The 21,233-nt window shown below is 41.8% G+C and overlaps 1 protein-coding gene across 5 annotated transcripts in view; it reads left to right on the forward strand.

The window, feature by feature from the left end:
* Window positions 1–1,198: 1,198 nt before the first annotated feature.
* Window positions 1,199–21,233, forward strand: part of HEATR3 (HEAT repeat containing 3) — a 43,945-nt gene continuing 23,910 nt past the window's right edge. For 2 of the 5 annotated variants that reach the window (XM_010596162.3, XM_064274148.1), the window contains exons 1-9: window positions 1,199–1,330; window positions 1,465–1,637; window positions 3,324–3,411; window positions 4,937–5,049; window positions 6,909–7,018; window positions 10,044–10,184; window positions 11,089–11,366; window positions 20,668–20,758; window positions 20,864–21,021. In XM_010596162.3, the coding sequence (XP_010594464.3) occupies window positions 1,199–1,330; window positions 1,465–1,637; window positions 3,324–3,411; window positions 4,937–5,049; window positions 6,909–7,018; window positions 10,044–10,184; window positions 11,089–11,366; window positions 20,668–20,758; window positions 20,864–21,021 (1,284 nt within the window). Of the gene's footprint in view, window positions 1,331–1,464; window positions 1,638–1,729; window positions 3,412–4,936; window positions 5,050–6,908; window positions 7,019–10,043; window positions 10,185–11,088; window positions 11,367–20,667; window positions 20,759–20,863; window positions 21,022–21,233 lie in introns of those variants that run through there. The other 3 variants (XM_023555688.2, XM_064274149.1, XM_023555687.2) reach the window with 3 other exon arrangements.

A 21,233-nucleotide genomic window follows, 5' to 3' on the forward strand; every position in this document is an offset into this window, starting at 1 on the left:
AAGCAAGGAAAAAAAATCAAACACATGGAAACTGAACAAGACCTTGCTCACAAACTACTGGGTTTTAGAAGAAATTAAGGATGGAAAAAAGAAATTTACAAAATCAAATGAGAATGAAAACACACCCTACTAGAACTTTTGGGACACAGCAAAAGCAGCGCTTAGAGGTCAATTTATAGCAATAAACGCACACATCCAAAAAGAAGGGCCAAAATCAAAACATTAACCCTACAACCCTAGAAAGGGAGCAGCAAAAGAAGCCCTCAGGCATCAGAAGAAAGGAAATAATAAAAATTGGAGAAGAATTAAATGAAATAAGAGAATAGAAAAACAATTGAATGAGTTAACAAGACCAAAAGCTGCTGCTTCGAAAAGATCAACAAAACCAATAAACCACTGGCCAAATTGACAAAAGAAAAACAGGACAGGAAGCAAATAACCCAAATAAGAAATGAGATGGGAGATGTCACAACAGACCCAACTGGAATTAAAAGAATCATAACAGAATACTATGAATAACTGTACTCTAACAATTTAAAAACCTAGAGGAAATGGAAAAATTTCTGGGAACACACTACCTACCTAAACTAACACAAACACAGGTAGAACCACTAAATAAGCCTATAACAACAACAACAACAAAAAAGATTGAAAAGGTAATTTAAAAACTCCCAACAAAAAAAGCCCTGGCCCTAATGGCTTCACTGGAGAATTCTAAAACTTTCAAAGAAGAGTTAGCACCACTACTAAAGGCATTTCAGAGCATAGAAAAGGAATGGAATAACTCCCAAACTCATAACTTAAGCCTCACAATAGCCTTGCAAATTAGGTACTATTAATTCTATTTATTAGAAAGGAAATACAGGCTTGGCCGGGTTCAATAACTTGACAAACTCCACAAGGGCGGGAGGAGGCGGAATCCAGCCTCCTCCCACGTCCGCGGAAAACCACGGGACTCCACCCCTCTGCCGGGTCTGGCTCCGCCCATCCCCTCTTTTGCGCCTGCGCGCTCTCCGCGCCAGCCCCCTCCTCACCAGAGACGCACCACGCGCCTGCGCACTGCTTCCCCATGCGTGTTCGGTCCAGCTGAGCGGCACGAAGTCAGTCCCCTTTGGGACAAGTCCCTGTCACAGGCTTGGCAGCCCCCACCGTCTGCCGCTGTCCTCCTCGCTCCCTCTGCTCCCACAGCGCACACGCCATGGGCAAGAGCCGGACGAAGCGCTTCAAGCGACCTCAGTTCTCCCCCACGGGCGACTGTCAGGCTGAGGCGGCGGCGGACGGCACGGAGGGAGAGGAGGACGACGGCCCGGCGGCGGAGCTGTTGGAGAAGGTGAGGTGAGGGCCCGGCCGGGAGCGGGGGCAGGGCGGCGCGCCGTCCGCGGAGCCCTCGCGGGCGCTGTCCTCTCGGGGTCGCGCGGCTCCGCCCGTGCGTGCCCCGCCCTGACGTCCCGCCCGTGTCAGCAGCTCCAGCACCCGAGCGCCGAGGTCCGCGAGTGCGCCTGCGCGGGGCTGGCTCGGCTGGTGCAGCAGCGGCGGCTGTGCCCGGGGCTGGCTCGCCGGGACGCCGTGCGCATGCTCGGGCCGCTGCTGCTGGACCCCAGCCTGGCGGTGAGGGAGACAGCGGCCGGCGCGCTCCGGTGAGTGGGCGGCGGGCGGGCGGGCGGCGGGCGGGCGTGCGGGGTGCGCCGCCAGCTCCCCCGGACCTCGCGCCCGGGCGGGAGCACCCTTCGTCCAGCGCGTCTGCCCCGCCTTCTCTTCTCAGCCCCACTGCGGCGGTGGGTGGGGAGGGGATTTGAGCCCGGACGGTGGGACCCGGAGGGGCCCGGACCCCGCCTGCACTGTCAGCCTGCTGCTTCCGGGCGACAGCCCCTTGCAGACGCCCTGGACTACGCCGCGCCCTTGCCTGCTCCTGGAAGCTCCGTGGAGCCCTGCGGTTGACTTAGCGCGTTCGCCCCCCTGCTCTTCTCTGAAGCGCGCAGGCCCGTCAGTGTGCCGGGACTTACGCTTGGGGCAGGGGATTTTGAGCAGGTAGGACAGGAGGGCGACGGACGGCCCCCTGCTTTCACAGAGCCTGTGTTGAGACAGGCAGGAAACTAGCAAACAGGTAGGTGAGAGCGTAGTGAGAGGTGCTGTGGGGAAACAGCCTGGTGAGTTCTCTCTAGATGACGTTTGAGCTGAGCCCTGAAGGACAGGAGAGCCAGGCCTGGGAAAAACGTGGTGAGGAGCGTTCATGACGTAGGGAGCAGCTAGGGCAAAGACGTGAAGGGACAAAGGGCGTGGTGCGTCAGAGAGCACAAAGGTTCGGGGAGTGAGGAATTACAGGAGATGGGGCCGGAGAGGAGGACCGGGACCAGATAGTGTAGGTCCAGGGCTTACTCTAAGCAGGGAGTGACGTGATCTAACGATCACCCTAGTGGCTAGCAGAGAGTGGACTGCAGAGGGGGCAAGAGTAGTAGTATTTGTGGTTCTTATGGTAGCTCTGTATTTGCTATTTATGTCTCATTCAGTGGTTTAGCAAATGTATGTTGCATGCTTTCTGTATGCCAGGCACTGTGTTAGGCTCTGGCCGTGTGATAGTGAGCAAGACAGACATAGCCCTGGTCCATAGTGTATCTTAACAGTTTAATGAGGCAGATAGACATTAACCAAATGGTCACAGAAGTGTGTATTACAACTCACAATAATTACAAAGGGTACTGTGAGAAGTTCAGGGAAGAAAACCCTGAGGGAATGATGTTTGAGCTGAGAGCTGAAGGAGGAGAGAGGGTTAACCGTTCCATGGAGGAGTAGAAAAGCCCCCTCCCCACCAGATGTAGACACACTGGGAGCTCCTGGAAGATGGTGTGTGTCTTATGATTTGTCTTTGTTTCCCCAGTGCCTAGCACAGTGCTGTGCGCTAAGAAGGCGAGCATGTCTTTTCAGTTTAAAATTTAATTTAGCCAGGGCTCTTTCAGGGGATGTCATCCTCAGTAGCTTTACCCCTGCCCTTGAAATCTTGATTGCAAGAAAAGGCCCCTTCATAGATGATCAGGCCATGATTTATCCACACTGAGTAGAAAAAGTCTTCTCCCATCTCCGTTCCTATATTCATGAAGCTGTGTCCTGTCTCAGACCTTCTCTTCAGAACTGGGTGCTTACATGACAAGTCATTTGTTTACATCTCATAGGATGTAAACGAGGTTCCACAGCACTTTACAGAGGTAATAAGCGGATTTTCTCTCCAAAACCTTCGATATGGTTAACAATAGAAATACATTTGAGAGTTTGATAGAGTTTTGTGACATATGATCTGAATGTGAAATATATTTTACCTTCTTTTGTAGAAATCTCAGTGCTTGTGGCGGTTTTGAGGTTTGTGATGACATGGTGACTAAGGATGTCATGACGCCCCTAGTGGCACTGCTAAAAGAGGTATGCAGTTTTTAGAGCCTCTGGATGGTAGTTTCTAAATGTAGCTTTTCATATACAAACTTAGTTTCCTTTTTTTGATTTAGTAATTTGGTGTTAACTAATTTGTCTTCCCTCAAAATATCCTGTGAGGATTTAGTTTCTTTTCCTGGGAATACTCATCTACTTTCATTTCTTTGCAGGTCTCTGTTACTTTGTCTCCATCACCTTCATTGAAAAAGACCCTCCTATTTTTTCATGACTGGCTCTTTAGAGTTTAAACTTGATAACAATAAAAGTCATTAGCATTTATTGTTTTTTTACTTATGTACGAGGCACTGCTTGGTGTACTGTGTGTTATTTAATCTGCACCATGTTCTTACTCGCCTTTTACAAACAAGGAAGTTGATGCACAGACATTAGGAACTAGCCATAAAGATTACATTAAGGTCTCATAATTAATATCACACCCAGTCTTATTGTGAGATGTGTTCAGGGGTCAGGGAGCTCTCACTCTGGTGTCCCTCTGGCACACTCTTCTGTATGGGTGGATAACTTTCACTTAGGGCTATATAAAGGATATCCAGTTTTGATGGCAGGCCTCATTCATGTTCGTTTTAGAGCAGTGGTTCTCAACTGGGAGCGATTTTGCCCTGCAGGGAACATTTTGAGACATTTTCAATGGTCATAACTGGGAGTGGGAGGTTTGTGCTGGCATCTAGTGGGTAGAGGTCAGGGATGCTGCTAAACGTGCTACAATGCACAGGACAGCCCCCTACAACATAGAATTATTCTTTCCAAAATGTCAATAGCACCGATATCAAGAAACTCTGCTTTAGGGATGCCACAAATTTTATTCAAGGAGCAGTACTTGAGAGTGCTTCAGAGCACTAATTTTGGAGCCATGATGCCTGGGTCTAAATCCTGGCTTTGGTGTATACTAAGCTACCTTCAACAACCTCCCTGTACCTCAATTTCCTATTTGTAATGGAAGATTGGGGAAAATAATTCATCTACCTCATAGGTTTGTAGTGAGGATTAAATGACTTAATATATGTAAGGTGTTTAGAATAGTGCCTTGTACATGGAAGGTGCAACATAGATGTTGTTTTGTGCCTTTGAGCCAATTCCAACTCCTAGCGACCGTATATGACAGAGTAGACCTGTCCCATAGGGTTTTCTAGGCTGTAATCTGTATGGGAGCAGATTGCCAGATCTTTTCTCCCGAAGCATGGTTGGTGGGTTCTAACCGCCGACCTTCGGTTAGCAGGCGAATGCGTTAACCGTTGCACTACTAGGGCTCCTATACAGACGTTAGCTCCTATTACGTGTTATTTTTCTTCCCTGTCTTAACTGTCTTTTATCATGTTAGATAAAATACCTTGTATTGATTTTATGTTTTCATTAAAAATATGAATTATATCCAGTTTGCACAATAACTGGGGAACCTTTTTTGTATGTGGCTTTTGCCAGAAGGGAAGCAGGGTCGTGGTAACTGCACTGCTTAATTCTTTTGAACCTGGGTGCTAATCATGATATTTGGTTTCAGTGTAGTGCTGGATTGAATTCAAATGAGATGTCTCCACATGAAAAAAAAGATGAGAACAGAAATTCTGTTGAGAACATAGCCAATGAGGCTGTGAATGTGCTGTGGAATATATGGTAAGATGCTTTCCAGCACAGCTGCTGCCACATTGCTGCGCTGGCTGCTGCTCTTTCTGTCAAGCTACTTAGGAATCTTTTCCGTTTGGTAGGCCTGGAAATTGTGATACTGATAACTTAGCAGGAGATGGTACTGGGTGACCCAAGATAAGCCGTCTTTTCCAAGTCCTTTGTGTGTGTGTTTGACATCTCTTCTCCCCAGTCGTTACTACTGACAAAACAAGATGAAACGTGACCATTAGCACTTAGTGTACCCCCTTTTTCCTCCAGTACCCACATACCCTAGGCAGCATTTGTCGTAAAGCTGGTCAGGTCCCGGTGCAATAGCTGCTTTGGTTTGGTATCTGGAGAAACGAGGATCCCAAGCCATGGCTGGTGCTTCTCTCCTCTGCTCCTGGAGTTACCACTGACAGGAAAGCAGATGCACAGAAGAGCCTCCTTGGTCCAGTGGGAGGTAGAGGCCAAGCTCAGACCACTCCCCACTGTTAGTGGCAGTGGTGGGCTGGGGCGCACTTGCTGCTAGGAATGGAAATGGCTCAGAACACAGCCTGGATTTTTTTTTTCCCCATCCCGTTTGATGTCCCACATTTCTAGCAAGATTCTGTCATAGTTCCTTATGTTCAGTCAGCAATGATTATAACCTCTGTCCAAAGTGCACAGGCATTTCTTAGAATGTGAGATTGGTAGGATCCTGAAAAGCTGCCTCCACAGCAATCCCAACTTGCCTATGATCACATTTTAAACTCCTGGATGCGTTCCACCGGGAAGACGGGAGAGATCAGATGTAGGAAAGTGGCGTCAGAGCACGCTGGCAGACGCAGTTTTTCTGTTGTACCACAGTAACTTTACCTTTTCATACATTGTTGAACTTGGAAATATTTCTTAATTCTTTGGAAAAAGCCTGAATATACCTCCAAAGTGATTTCTTTTTTAAGTGCCTGTAAGCCCCATCTGTATCATTTACAATTATCCTAGCTCTTAACCTTTTTGCTTCATATATTTTAAATTACCTTTACATGTGATTTGTCTTCTAGACTGTATTGTGGGCTTCTCAAGAACAGGGTTATAGCAGTGTCTCAGTAACGAGATAGATAGAATAGTTTATTTTTAGATAGAGTTGATTTAATAATTTAGTTCTGTTAGCTGTTTGTCATGTTTATGTGTAGTATGCACGGAGGATACCTTTCTCTGGGAATATGAGTAAAGTATTATAACTAGCTCTGTTGACTCTGTTTAGCATGGGTGCTTATTAAAAACATTGATAAGTTTTCTGATTCTTTTTTCTTAAAGATACTGTAATTTCTCATGTAATTATTACAGTAATTTCTCTGTTGTAGATGGTAAGTCCTGCTTGATGAAATTATAAAAGTGTCTTAGAAGGAATGAATAAAGCATAATTTTGCTGTTTTTAAATCAGTGCTTTTTGTGTGTGATAAGTACAGGGCCTTCTATCCTTACTCTAACTTATCACTGTGTTATGGTAGAAAGAAGAATAGGCTGGACCCAAGGGACCTAGCTCTACCGCTAACAAAATATGTCATCTTTGGATAGATCACTTTACTTTTAGGACCTCAGTTTCTTCATCTGTAAAATGGGGAATTGAATTAAATAATTTCTCAGATCTCTTCCAGCTCTGACCTTCTATAAGGATACTGGTACCAAGAGGTAAAGGCGTTGGCTCAAAGGTCCCACTGTGCTAGAAATAAAATATACAGTGAATATGGGTGGACACTGGTTTTTATAAAACGGCGGGTGTTTGCGGTTCTTCAGTTCTGTAAACCCTAGTTCTTTTCATGGGTTTCTGTGCTGATTTATTAATGTTACAATGTGAAGAGTGAAACTTTTTCCCTTTAATTTAGTGAATGCGATAGTAGAGCAGTATCTGTATTCAACAAAGAAGGCTGTTTGGAGATCGTGTTAAAGTACTTAAGCAGGTTTTCCACCAATGTTGACCTGGCTATTTCAGTAGGTAAGTGAAGAAAAAGTGATAATTTATTGAGTGTGTGTAGCCTTACGAAAAATTGTTTGCTCAGATATAGCATGCTTATTCTACAGGAGCGATTTTTTTCTCATTGTATGTAAATATGTAGCTGTTCTGTTTCTTCTCTTTGAAAATCTGTGATGAATGCTTTGATTACTCACAGGTTTTCTGCTTTTCACTTGGAAAGGAAGGAGCAGAATGTAAGTGAGCGTATGTGATTTCTAGCCTGCTGCCATTCTTAGAAGCCTTAGTTTTTAAATTCGTTTTCATCTCCATTTACTATGAAACAGTAACCCCACAGCTACCAGACCTTTGAGCCAGATTTGATTGGAATCATCTAGACTGACTTAAACATCTTGTCCCACTGTCATACTTCCAGCAGAAAGCAGATAAGCTGTGTGGTTTTCTTGAGAGAGGACAATAAGTGACTGAAATTTCGCTTAGGTCTGCTTTCCTTCTGTCAGCAGGGAAAGCAGAATCCAGCAACTTCAGCTGTCTTGGCTCCTACTCTTCTCTGTATTGGCTTAGAGAGCCATTGGGGGCCCTTAGCTCAGCAGGAGGGGAAGACAGAACCAGAGGGTGAGAGTGAAGAAATAATTGATGAATAGCATTTCTTTTTTCTCCACATAGTGGCAGGCTTCCAGTTGTTCTTTATCTAACTCTGCATTAATGCTGGCAAGGACGAAGTGCATACCCTCATTGATGTTTCTCTTGGCTCTAATGGGTACTTTCAAGAGAACAGAAAAGAAAAAAGGGGGAGGGGAATAAATACTACTTGGGAAAACTTAAAAATCAGTTTCTTAAATGGAATCTCGGCAGAGTGAGGATTTGTGAGTAAATGTGGATTTTAAAAACAGTTGGTAGGGGACTTTTAATCTCAGAGGACAGTTTTTATTACAATAAGAATTTTAGAAGAGTTAGTTTATAACTTTTAAAAGAAAAACCAGTTCTATTTCTATGACTTTTGTTGTAAATTTAGTTAATTTTTTAATTTTGCTTTTTCTCCTAATGAACTTCTTTGAAATAGACTGTGGTCATTTTGCATTGTGTAATAGTTTCTCTTTTGCATTTAGTCAGGCTTATGATTTACTTAACAAATGTCGGTTCCTTTTGTTTTGAAAGTCAAGCAAGGCTTAGGTATAGTAAAGTGAACACAGGAGATTCCATCCTGTATTTTAATATAGCTTTCTTTGAACTTGTATTTTCTTTTTTTTTTGAAAAAAATTTTTATCATGGTAAGTATATAGGTAACAAACGTTTAGCATTTCAGTAATCTTCACATGTACAGTTCAGTGACTTTAATTATGTTTATCGTGTTGTTCAGCCATCACACCATTATTATGTTGTCTTTTTATGGTATCAATCACGACCTGACTTTTTACTAAAGTGAATTTCATCAGGCTCTTAATGAAAAAATATTACATTCAAATATATATATGGGTATTTGGGGTACCAAACTAGATTACAGCAGTAGTATGTGTTTAATTTGGGTGGGTATGATCTATTTTGGAATATTTAGATCTGGACAGAAATGGGTCTGTATGAAATTTCATAAAAAATCATCCTGGGCTTGCTTCCTCTTTTGTGTTTCAGAGGTTTCTTCTCAAGCCTTTTCGTGTAGTCCCAGTTATTTTCACACCTCCTTTTTTTTTTTTTTAATTGTACTTTAGATGAAGGTTTACAGTTTCTCATTAAACAACTAATACGCATTGTTTCTTGACATTGGTTGCCAGCCCCATGACATGTCACCACTCTCCACTTCTCAACCTTGGGTTCCCCATTACCAGCTTTCCTGTCCCTTCCTGTCTTTTCTTCCTTGCCCCTGGGCTGGTATGCCCATATAGTCTGGTTTTGTTTTGTGGGTCTGTCTAATCTTTGGCCGAAGGGTGAGCCTCAGGAGTGACTTCATTACTGAGCTAAAAGGGTGTCTGGGAGCCATACTCTTGGGGTTTCTCCAGTCTCTGTCAGACCAGTAAGTCTGGTCTTTGTGTGTGTGTGTGAGAGAGAGAGAGAGTTAGAATTTTGTTCTACATTTTCCTTCAGCTCTCTCCAGGACCCTCTGTTGTGATCCCTGTGGAAGCAGTCAGTGGTGGTAGCCGGGTACCATCTAGTTGTGCTGTATTCATTTTGGTGGAGGCTGTGGTACTTTTGGTCCATTAGTCCTTTGAACTAATCTTTCCCTTATGTCTTTGGTTTTCTTCATTCTCCCTTGCTCCAGTGGGGTGAAACCAGTCGGGTATCTTAGATGGCCGTTCACAAAGTTTTAAGACCCGAGACGATATTCACCGATGTAGAATATAGAATATTTTCTTTATAAGCTGTATTATGCCATTTGAGCTAGATGTTCACCGAGACCATGGTCCCCATAACTCTCATCCCAGTAATTTGATCCCTCAGGGTGTTTTTATACTTTCGGTGAAATATTTCTAATATGCAGGCTGTAATCCATTGTCCTGTTATAATTTGAGGGAAGGAGTTAAGTACTAAATGCATCATATGTCACTATCAGTATTTTACCCATTTCTTAACTTGTTCATATTTTTATGTGAATGTAAATTTTTTTTCTTTAAGAACTGTTGCTTCACCAGAAATAACCCTAACTTTATAGGTCATGCTGAATTTAAAGGAAGCCAGAATGTCTGTAAACCTAGGGCTTGTTATCTACAACAGAGCTACTGAGACTGTGGACCATGGGCTGATGATGTTACACAATACGTACAGAAATTGAGGATAAGCCTTTATAAATGTTTACAGTAACTTGACATGGTCATGACATTTAAGAGCTTTTTTATTACATTTTATAAAATTTCATTCTGTACAGGATTAGAAATTAAAAAAAAAAAGTCTTTTGCAGTATTGAAGTTTAAAAACCCTGATTTGCCTTGAAGTAAAATCTGTATACATGTGTCTAAAGCATTTGTAAAGATGAACGTTTTTTGATAAGTTATATTGTTTTAAGGTATCCTAAGCAGAATTCATTTGTTTCTAAATATTTAATTTTTGCATTAAATAGCCTATTGTTTGCAGACCGTGACGGAAGATAATCCAGAGTTACTGAAATCCTTTAGTGCTGCAGGATTGCGTGTACTGGAATCAGCAATGTTGTCGCCTGTCAGTTCCATGGAGTACCTTCTATTAAAGACGTTAGTGGCAGGTAAAATTTAGCCATGGGGTAATGTACCTTTTTAGTAACTTCTCAGTGTAGCATTGGGGGCTGGTGTTGCAATCATTTCTTCATTTCATCACACCTGGCCTTCTTATAAGCCTGTTCTGTGCTTATATGCCCGTTCTGAAGATTTTAATATTAAAGTGGAGACCCTTAACTCAAGCAGTTCTCTATATTTGTGAAGCCTTCTAGACTAGATTTGTTTTCAGTGAAAGAAACTACTGTTATGTGACAAAGAAATGCTGTGATCAGGATCCCTTTTTCTGTATGAACCAGTGAGTTTAGAAATTGGCTCTGGGGATCCAAGGCCACTTACTTTTCCAAAAGTTCTTTACTTGCAATGCTTATCTTCCCAGAATTTCTAAATACACAAATTAGAAATAATCTGATGGTCTGTTGAGTAGTACGTATTTCATATAATTCTGCATCTGTGCTCTTGCCCTTTGGCCTCATGGAGGTAATTAGTCTTGAAAGGTATTTTTAAATTAGTCTAACTACTTAATGATAGCTACTGTTCTTTTTTGATAAGAGGAATTTTAGTACATTCCATTCCATTCTTGGAGTACAAGAAACTGCTGAGGAGAGCAGCCCAGGAAGAGATGAAAGAAAATGAGGCAACTTGATTTATAGTTTAAAAAAAACTTGATCTACGTTCTCTTGGTCTGCTGATGTATAGTGTATTAGAGAAACATATTGTGTACTGAGGAAGGGAGGTGATAATGAAGGATTATCATAAAGGGAGCTTTTTGACGTTTTACAAAAATTGAACAAAGGCAGTGGGGTTGAGATTTTTGAAATTACACCTGAGCTTAAAGAACCAATCTTGTGGAAATTGCACTTAATAAAAGATTTCGCAGGTGATTCCTTTGTCCTTGCATTCATTTTTTTCCAGGCACAGTTTGGAATCTAAAGGACCTTATTCCTTCAAAGAGTCAGGCAGAAATCATAAGTGCTGTACTAAAGATCCTAGCTGAAGTTTTGGAAATGGATGCTGGTGAAACGGTTGTTCAGATGAAGGAGGCTGAAACTCAAAGGTTGAAAACTGCTGCAGAGACTGAGGAAATATTAGAGAATGCTAATGGTGATGTTTTGATTGAAGATGATGAAATGGAAGAAATTCCTCATAAAAGAAAAGCAAGAAGGAAGACTTTCATTTCAGATTTACTTCCAGTAAGTCAGGTCGATGCTGTCAAACATAGATTTATACCAGCTTTCTGTCATTAATGTCCTTAGCTTTATAGCAGAAATTTACCACAAAGTTAGCTATAAAGTGAATCAGCAAAAATCATATTTTCCTATCAACTCTCATTAAAACACTAGAAGTCTACTTCCAAACGAGGGAAAAACATTTTGTCTAAAATGAAATTTATATACAGGAGATTTAAAAAATGGGACAGACCAGTACTTTTGCAACACTCTAGAAACGTGCGATCATCTCCCCCAGCTCTTGTGTTGCCCACTTCAGATACATACTATGTTCTAGACTGTCTTTAAGCTAAAGGGATTTTTAATTTGCTTGGGTGCATGTGTGTTTATTATGGTTATGTCATCCTGGTGTATTGACCCTTTAACCATATAGTGTTCTTCCTTATTCTTTGTGGTGGATCTTGCTTTAAAACCTATTTTGTCAGAGATTAATATTGCCACTTCTGCACTGTTTTGTTTGCTTGATATGTTTTTTCTCCTTTGAGTTTTAGCTTGTGTCTTTGAGTCTCTTGTAGGCAGCATATAGACAGATCATGCTTTTTCAATCCATTCTGCCACTCTATCTTTATTGGTGCACTTAGTCCATTTACGTTCAGTGTAATTATTGATAAGTTTGAGTTTACTGCTCTTACTTTGATGTGTTTTTTTTTTTATGTGTTGACAGTTTCTTTGTTCCACTTAATTTTTCTGTGCTGAGTTGTTTTTCTTTATGTATTTTCTTTTCATCTTTTTCATTATTGTTGATTTTTTGTTTGCTGAGTCTTTATGTTTTCCTTTTTTATTTTGATGTCCAAGTTTGGTAGCTTCCTTTGTGGCTACTTAAAAATTTACCTTTATTTTTCTAAGTTTAAACTGACCTTTTATTTCTTGATATCACCTTCACATCCTCTACATATGGAAATTCTATGAATACTCTGTTTATTCCTTTTGACTTTGTCATCGTCTGCATATTGACACCTCTGATTCTCCTCTTTTAGCTTTGACTTGTCTTTGTGACTTCCTTACCTGGGTTGATAACTGGTTGATCTGTCCTGTGTCCAAGTCTTGGGTTGTTGTCTGATATTGTTAGTTCTCTAACTGGAGGACTCCCTTTAATATTTCTTGTATTTTGGTTTGGTTTTTACAAATTCCCTTAACTTCTGTTATCTGAAAATGACCTAATTTCGCCATTGTATTTGAGAGACAGTTTTCCTGGCTATATAATTCTTGGCTGGCAATTTTTTTCCTTCAAGGCTTTATACATACCATTCCGTTGCTTTTTTGCCTGCATGGTTTCTACGGAGTAGTCAGAGTTTAGTCTTACTAGTTCTCCTTTGCAGGTGACTTTTCGTTTATCCCTAGCTGCTCCCAAGATTCTATCTTTGTCTTTGGTTTTGGCCAGTTTAATTATGTTACGTCTTGGTGACTTTCTTTTGGGATCTACCCTGTGTGGGGTTCGTTGAGTGTCTTGGATAGATACCTTCTCATCTTTCATGGTATCAGGGAAGTTTTCTGCTAGCAGATTTTCAACAATTCTCTCTCTTTTCTCTGTTATCCCCACCCCACCCCACCCCCGGTTCTGGTACACCCGTCACTCATAGGTTTTTCCTGTTGATAGTGTCCCACATGATTCTTAAACTTTTCATTATTATTTTTCATTGTTTTTTCTGATTTTTCCTCAAAATAATTGGTGTCAAGGGATTTATCTTTAGTCTTACTAATTCTGACTTCCATTGGCTCAATTCTGCTTCTGTGATCTTCTATTGAGTTGTCTAATTCTGAAATTTTATGGTTAATCTTTTGGATTTCTAGTTGCTGTCTCTCTGTTCTTTCTAGCAACCTGTTAAATCTGTCGTTTTGTTCTTGTATTGTTTTCCTGAATTTCTCTATTGCTCTGTTTGTGTGTTCCTTGGCTTGGTCAGAGTTTTGTCTGGTGTCCTTCCTAATCTCTTGGAGAGCTCTGTGTATTAGTCTTTTGAATTCTATCACAGATAATTCCATGACCTTATCTTCCTCTGGAAAGTTTCCTGGTTCTTTATTTTGTTCGCTTGCTGGAGCCATCTTGACCTGCTTTTTTTTTTTTTATTATTAACTTTTATTGAGCTTCTAGTGAAAGTTTACAAATCAAGTCAAACTGTCACATATAAGTTTATATACACCTTACTCCGTACTCCTACTTGCTCTCCCCCTAATGAGTCAGCCCTTCCAGTCTCGCCTTTCGTGACAATTTTGCCATCTTCCCTCTCTCTCTATCCTCCCATCCCCCCTCCAGACAGGAGATGCCAACACAGTCTCAAGTGTCCACCTGATACAAATAGCTCACTCTTCATCAGCATCTCTGTTCTACCCACTGTCCAGTCCCTTTCATGTCTGATGAGTTGTCTTTGGGAATGGTTCCCGTCCTAGGCCAACAGAAGGTTTGGAGACCATGACCGCCGGGATTCCTCTAGTCTCAATCAGACCATTAAGTATGGTTGACCTGCTTTTTTAATGTGATTTGATATTGACTGTTTCTGAGCCATCAGTAAGTTATTTTATTTTATTTGTTTTTTATTTATGTTTATGTTTAGCTTTTTGTTTTGTTTTGATATTGCCCAAGTAGGCTGGGCCTGTGTGCTGCTTTGGTTATTGGCATCTATGAAGTTCTCACGTCCTGCCTTCAGGTGGTTAAAGCAGCTACTAGGTATGTGAGCCCAGGAGTCTGTTCACTTTTCTTGTGCAGATGCGGCACAGGTGAGCAGGTCATTGATCGCCGAGCGCGTGCTGTAGACTCTCACCTACAGTCCTAGATAAGCAAGGCTGCATAGGGGTGTTTGGAGCAGGCACAGGTATCTGGCTGCAATATGGGGCTATGTGCGGAGCAAGGCAGGGGCTGATGGCCGCCCCTTGGTAAAGGGCATATCCCTGTCCCCTAGAGTGCATCGTGGGTGGGGTATTGCAGCAGCCAGTGCTCTTGGCTGGAGGGACTGGGAGGTGGCACTTATTCTCAGACCGCTACCATGGGTGGCTAGATGGAGTGGGTGGTACCAGCAGCCCTCAGGCCCCTAATGTGGGTGGGTGAGGTCCCAGCCTAATGGGCATGGCAGTGTCAAATATCAGGAACCTGCCACTCCCCCTTGGCTGCTGCAGTTGAAAATGGGCTCAGGTGTATGCCTTGTTGTTTTACGCTAATGAAGGTATGCTGTGTTGGATCAGCCCACACAGGTCTAGTCAGAGGTTAAGGACGCTGCAAGTCTGTGGACCCCTTCTGTCTGTGGCTGGACGAAAGGGCAGGGCCTCCCAACCTGCCCTGGGCTCCTGGCTTAGGGGACGTGGTGTTTTTTAAAGCCATGAGACTGGTGTGTTCCTGCTTAGGGGGCATGGCAGTTGTTGAATACTGCCCGACTGGTGTATGAAGGGAGTGGGTTGGGGGTGTGTGACGGGGCAAGGAAGCTGTGAAGCTGTGAAACTCCCTGAGGTGGAGGGGTTATTTTTCCCCCGCATGATAGGTTAGATGCTTACCTTAACTTTCGCAAGTCCAGTGCCACTTCCAACGGCTCCTGAGGCTTGTGCAGACTTGCCACTGCCTATCCTCTCCTGACGTGGTGAGACATGTCTGAACGCTGTTGCTCACCTCAGCCTGCACGCACCAGACGACCCAGCCAGCAGGATGCCAGCAGTCTCGTGACTGGCACTTCTTCGCTTCTCTTGAATTGTCTCTCCTTTCCCTGCCACTCAGTCTGACTGTTCAGCTTTGTCTTTGACGATCGGGGCTCCTAGATTGTCACATAAAACCGATTCACTTGTTTTTCAGGTCTTTGTTGTAAGAGGGACCACAGGAGTGTCTGACTCTTCTGCCGTCTTGGCCTTGCCTCCTAATTTGCCTGGATTGTCCCTTGCATTCTCGTCTCTCATTGTAGTAAACATGTATATGACAGCATTTGCTGCTCGTTTTCACATGTGCGATTCAGTGCCGTTAATTAGATTCATCTTGGTGTGCAGCCATTAGCAGTATCCATTTCCTAGTTTTCCATCCTACTTAACAGAGACTCAGTGCCCCATAAGCAATGACACATCATTTCCCTTTCCTGGCTGCCCCTGGTAATCACTAGGAAACTTTGGTCTGTGATTTTCCAGTTGTAGATATTTCACATAAGTAGGATCATGCAATATTTGTCCTTCCGTGACTGACTAATTTCACACAGCATCATGTTTTCAGAGTTCACCCTGTTGTAGTGTCACAACTTCATTTTTCCTTGTGGATGAGTAACATTCTGTTGTGTGTACATACCACGTTTTGCTCATCCACTTACTAAGTCTTTGCCCATTTTTTGATTGGCTTGTCTTTGCTAATTTGTAGGCATTCTAAATACATTTTCTGAATATTAAACCCTTTTCAAATAATTTGGTTCCCCAAAATTTTCTCCCAAATCTGTAGGTAGGTTGTTTATTGATAAAGTCCTTTGATGAAGGTCAACTCACCTATTTTGTCTTTGTTTCTCGTGTGTTTGGTGTCATATCTATGAATCCATGGTTAAATACTAAGTCCCAAAGCATTCCTTCTATGTTTTCTTCTAAGAGTTTTATGGTTTAGTTCTTACTTTGAGGTCTTTGATCCATTTTGAGTTAATTTTCTTATGAGATATGACATATGGGTGCATCTTCTTTTTTATTTATTTCTTCTTCATTCCATATGTCATTTACATCTTAATTCTTTTGCATGTGGAAATCCAGTTGTTCCAACACCATTTATTAAAGAAAGTATTCTCTCCTTATCAAATGTTCTTAGTACCCTTGTTGAATCTCAATTCTGTTCCCTTGGTCTGTATGTCTGTCATTATACCAGACTGTTTTGATTAATGTAGCTTTATAGTACGTTTTGAGATTAGGAAATGTGAGTCTCCCTACTCTGATCTTCTCATTCTCTCTTTTCTTTTAGTATTTAGCCTTACCAGAGTGGTAAGTCAAACTTTCATTTATTTACTACTGTTGAGCAGAGGAGGTTGGGTGATTGGGGGAGTTAATGATGGTTTGTAGTTTTTGCAGACTGAATGATTGTAGCGTATTTGTACTAGTGGGTGTAATGTTGGAGTAAGGGGGAGCTATCTTGGATACAAGAAATATTTCAGTGAGCCAGTCAGCAGAGAAGGAGGCAAACTTTGGGAGAGCATTTCGTCAAGGTGTAGAAGACAGAACAGTGAGTTTTATTCATTCAGGTGCACATTTACTGCATTTATCTGATGTGCCAGGTGCAGTGCTAGATACCAAAGCTAGAAAGGTGATTAAGACATACTTCTGTCCTCGTCAACCTCTCCTATTTGGCGAAGACAGACGTATAAACCCATAGTTATAATGCCTTTACTTTGAACAGTTACAGAGCTGTGCACCAATTCTAAGGAGTTTCCTGTAGAGTAGGCATGTCTAACCCATCCCTGGTGGGAGAGGAAAAGAAGCAGTTGCCAGAGAAGACTTTTTGGGCAAAATGCATGAGCTGTCTTAGGGAAGAGGGAGGTAAGAAGCAGCATGGTGGAAGCCGCATGATAAAAGCAGGTTAGTGTTGTTTAGACAGACGATTCAGGCAGCCAGATGGGAAAGAATATAAGGAGCCCAGAGGTAGGGAGACCTGTAAAGAGGCTACTGAAGTCGTTTTGAAGAACAATGACAAAGCCTGAACTGGAAGAGAATGGTATTAACATTCTGTCACTTTTTCTAAAATTTCAAAGGTGGCCTATCCTGATTCATATAAAATGAACTAAGATTGTCTTAAGTCAGTATCTTAGAATTTTGATAAATTTTTACCCAGTAAGAATTCTTTAAGCAGAATATATTGAAAGTAAATGGAATAGTATATTACTTTCTTTGTGTTCATGAAGTCTTGAGAGGTATAAATTGGCGATGTTTTAAAGAAATAAAAAATTTTCTTTCCACAAATAACTGTTAGGTCCAAAGCATTGTGTTAAGTGCTGGAGAAGATGCAGAAATGTAAAGGCCTTCCTGTTTTTAAGTTGCCTGCAAATCATAAAGTGGTTGGAAATCATAGCGCCAGCTTTTAGTGCAGGGGGCAGGGTCTAGAACCCCACTTGTTGCATCTGACTGTGTGAGTTTGAATAGAACTTAAAATCAGTGAAGCTAGATGGATAAAGGCTCAGCTGTGCTCCTTGCCCTCCAACAGGGACGTTTATAAAAACCCTCGCAGTGTCATCTCTTCAGTAATCACAGGAAGGTTAAGTTATAGATCTGGAGTGTACTTGGTTTAGTATCCATATGTGGAAAGTCAGGATGTGGTAAATTAGTGCTCTGAGGCTCCTTGTCATCGTTTGCGTTATACTGATCAGGCCTGAGTTTATCTAACAGGTGCAGGTATAACATGTTTCAGCACTCCCTATTCCTGTCAGAGCAGACATGGAACTACAGTTCTGTTGTCAGGAACTCCTGGAAAAGGGGAAGATGGTATTCCTGGGCCATGTCCCCATCTCCAGCCTTGCTTCAGGAGCCTTCAAAAGGGAGCTATCGAGGAGCCAAGACCCACGTCTGCTGAGATTAAGATGGGATTTGCCACTGCCTAAAATTTTTTTTTTTTTAAAGACTATTGATTTTTTTTTTCCTTAATTTCAGTTTATTGTGCTTTATGTGAAAGTTTACAGCTCAAGTAAATTCTCGTTCCAAAATTTATGTACATAGTGTTTTGTGACATTGGTTGTAATCCCTGCAATGTGACAGCACTCTCCTTTTCACCCCAGTTCCCCGTGTCTGTCCATTTTTCCTGTCCGTTCCTGCCTTCCTGTCTTGCTTTTGGGGCAGGCGTTGCCCATGTGGAAAAACTTGGTTTTTAACTGTTACTTAGAGATTTATTTTCCTAAGCGTTGTTTAAAAATAGAATTTTGGTGCTTATAAAAGGAAGTGTTTTCTTACAGCAGAAACTTGCTTTTCGAAGTCTTGTTAACGTAACTGAGTAGACTGGATGAGTAAGCAGGCTCGTCAGTCAGCCACTGCTGTCAGTGCCAGTAGGGTGCTGAACTTCCTGCTGATGTGTGCCCAGAATACGAAGTTACAGTCAGCTGTGGCCTTTCGCTCAGCCTGAGGCTGGGCGGCTCGTGCAGGAGTCCTTTAGAATCAAAGCCTTCCTTACATTATTTAACTTAGGGAGGTATAACCACAAATAAGTAAGAAAGAGCAGTTCAACCCAAGGGTTATTTCGTTTTGCTTTTCTAACAGGTAAAAGTAGAGTGCCCTGCCCAGTTTCAGAAGTTACAAATTACCGATTCATGGTCTGCTTTATTTCATTTATTTCTTCATCTCTTGATCCACTCTTCCCTTTTTCAAGTATTTTATAGCAAATCTCAGATATTATTTCATCTAGTTTTTTTTTTAATGTTAGTTTGATAACGATAAATAGGGAAGTGTTCCGAGTAGGAGAGTTACGTGAAGAAAGGGGACTTAATTTCACAGTTCCTTCTAAGCCAGATCTTTGTACATTTTTAAGTGGATGAAAGCCCAGTGACATGTCTTATTTAGCTTATAGTCTCTAATAAACGTTTAGCTGAGGAGCATGTACATACAAAGCAAATAGTAAGTTTTATATACATTCTTTTTTTCTTTTGGTGAAAATATACACAGCCAAACATACATCCGTTCAACAGTATCTACCTGTACAGTTCAGTGACATCTGTTGTTAGATTCTTCACATCGTGCAGCCGTTCTCGCTATCTATTCACAAATTATTTCATCGCCATTAACTTAGAGTCACTGTTCCCCAAACTTCTCATCTGCTCTGTAGAGTTACTGATGTCAGTTTGATCTCATATAGATATTCTTTAAAAGAACACAATGCTCAAGGCAAACTTTTTTTTTTTTTATTGTGCTTTAGGTGAAAGTTTACAGCTCAAGTTAATTTCCCATTGAATTTTATGTACATATTGTTTTGCGACATTGGTTGCAATCCCCACAATGTGACCACACGCTCCCCCTTTCCACCTGGGATTCCCTGTGTCCAGTCTTCTAGTTCTTGTCCCTTCCTGCCTTCTCATCCTGCTTTGGGACAGTAGCTGCCCATTTGGTCTTGTATATCTGATTGAACCAAGAAACACATTCTTCACGTGTGTTATTTTTTGTATTATAGGCCAGTCTAATCTTTGTCTGAAAAGTGGACTTTAGAAATGTTTTCAGTTCTGGGTTAGCAGAGCATCGAGGGACCATAGTTTCGGGGGTTCCTCTCAAGGCAGACTTCTTTACTAATTGAGCTTGTGTACGTTCATGCTAATAATAAATGGATACAAATTGAGGAATCCCTGAGCTACAGTTATGAAATCAGCTTTTTTTTTAAAGAACACAGTTCAAAGCTGCAGTTAAATCGTTGTACAAAGAAGTTCCTGTTGGGATTGTAAATGAATATTAGCGTTGTAGAGAGGAAAATGGGACCATCACAGGGTTTGTGGATGTGTTTTTAACCTCTGACCCAGGTAAATCTAAGAAAACAAGATACCCAGATAATCTAAAATATTCCATGCTAGTGGAATGCTTGGTAAATTATTGTACATCCATTTAATGGAATATTATGCAGCCATTAAAAACACAGAAAACTTGAAATTTGGAAGCATTCAGACAAGATATATGAAAAAATCCATTATTTTTAGTTTATACACTGTAAATATCAGCATGGCTCTTTTCCTAGGTGATTTGAAATCGTGAATTTGTACTGTTTTTAGAAATGTTAATCGATAAAGTGGAGGTCATGTTACAGATTTTTCAGAGAAAAAATCCCCCACTTTCTTCAGTCTTGAAATGCTTGGTGAAGTAGTTTTCAGAGCAACCCAGGAAGTAAGCCTGTCTGCTCCCTGCCAAGCTCTGTTGGTCATGTAAGGGTTTGTTAGTAGTACTTGTTACTGCACCTCTTTCCAAGAAGACGGTTAAGCCTCTAGAGGCAGGTTTGTGGTGTGTGAGTGCTTGGTGTCTGAAATGAGCTCCTGTTTTAGCCTTAGTATGCCAAGCTACTTAACACATTAGGTTAAGTTGCAGGATGACTTCAGTTCAGAATTGCTGAATATTTACCTGCTCTCTCCAGCTAACTAGGCAAGGTGGAGAATAACAGTGTTGCAAGATGGAAACCCAGCTAAGGGTGCATGCTGCGCAGTGCCCAGAGGAGCTGTGGTGCCTGTGTATGGTTGTAGCACTTTGTGACTTCTCCCACATCCCCCACCTCCCGTGTCCTGTGTTCCAAGTGCAAAAATCTTCTTGTAGGTTTTAACTCAGAAAATTCACTCAAAAATATTTTCCCAAACGTTGAGAGTTGGTTGTTTGCTTTTTTTAGCCCACTGACAAGGAACTGAGACAGACCACAGCACTGCTGTCAGCCCAGCAGACTGCTCTGGAAATTATTGTCAACATGTGCTGCAGTGAAGGTTCGTTACAAGTTTACGTTTAGACGTTTTTCCCTGGGCTGAGAGGGCAGCTTTCCTGAGGATTTTCTTAAATATTACAGTTACATGTCTTTTGTATCTTTCCAGATCCTTCCGATGATGAGTGGGAAGAGCTGTCTAGCAGTGATGAAAGTGATGCGTTTATGGAGACTTCCCTCAGTGAGTGTGGTGGGCAGCTGCTGTCTCCCCTGTGTCTCTCTCATGAGATTCACACCACGCTCACCAACTATCTCATCCCAAAGAAGGTGATCTGTCTTCATCCTAGGGTCATTATAGAGCGTGGGAAAGGCTTGAGAGAGCTGTTCATTCTGTATGGAGAGGAAGAATAAGCTCGCTCTTCCAGGTTGTAGGTGATTGATAAGATCTGGGAAAGGAAACAACAGTTCTGGAAGCAGCCTACAAAGTCATTATATCCTTTTCAAGCCTAACCATTCTGCTGAGAAGTAATATGTTGGAA

The sequence above is a fragment of the Loxodonta africana genome, chromosome 21 (assembly GCF_030014295.1).
Source record: "Loxodonta africana isolate mLoxAfr1 chromosome 21, mLoxAfr1.hap2, whole genome shotgun sequence".
Taxonomy (NCBI): Eukaryota; Metazoa; Chordata; class Mammalia; order Proboscidea; family Elephantidae; genus Loxodonta; species Loxodonta africana.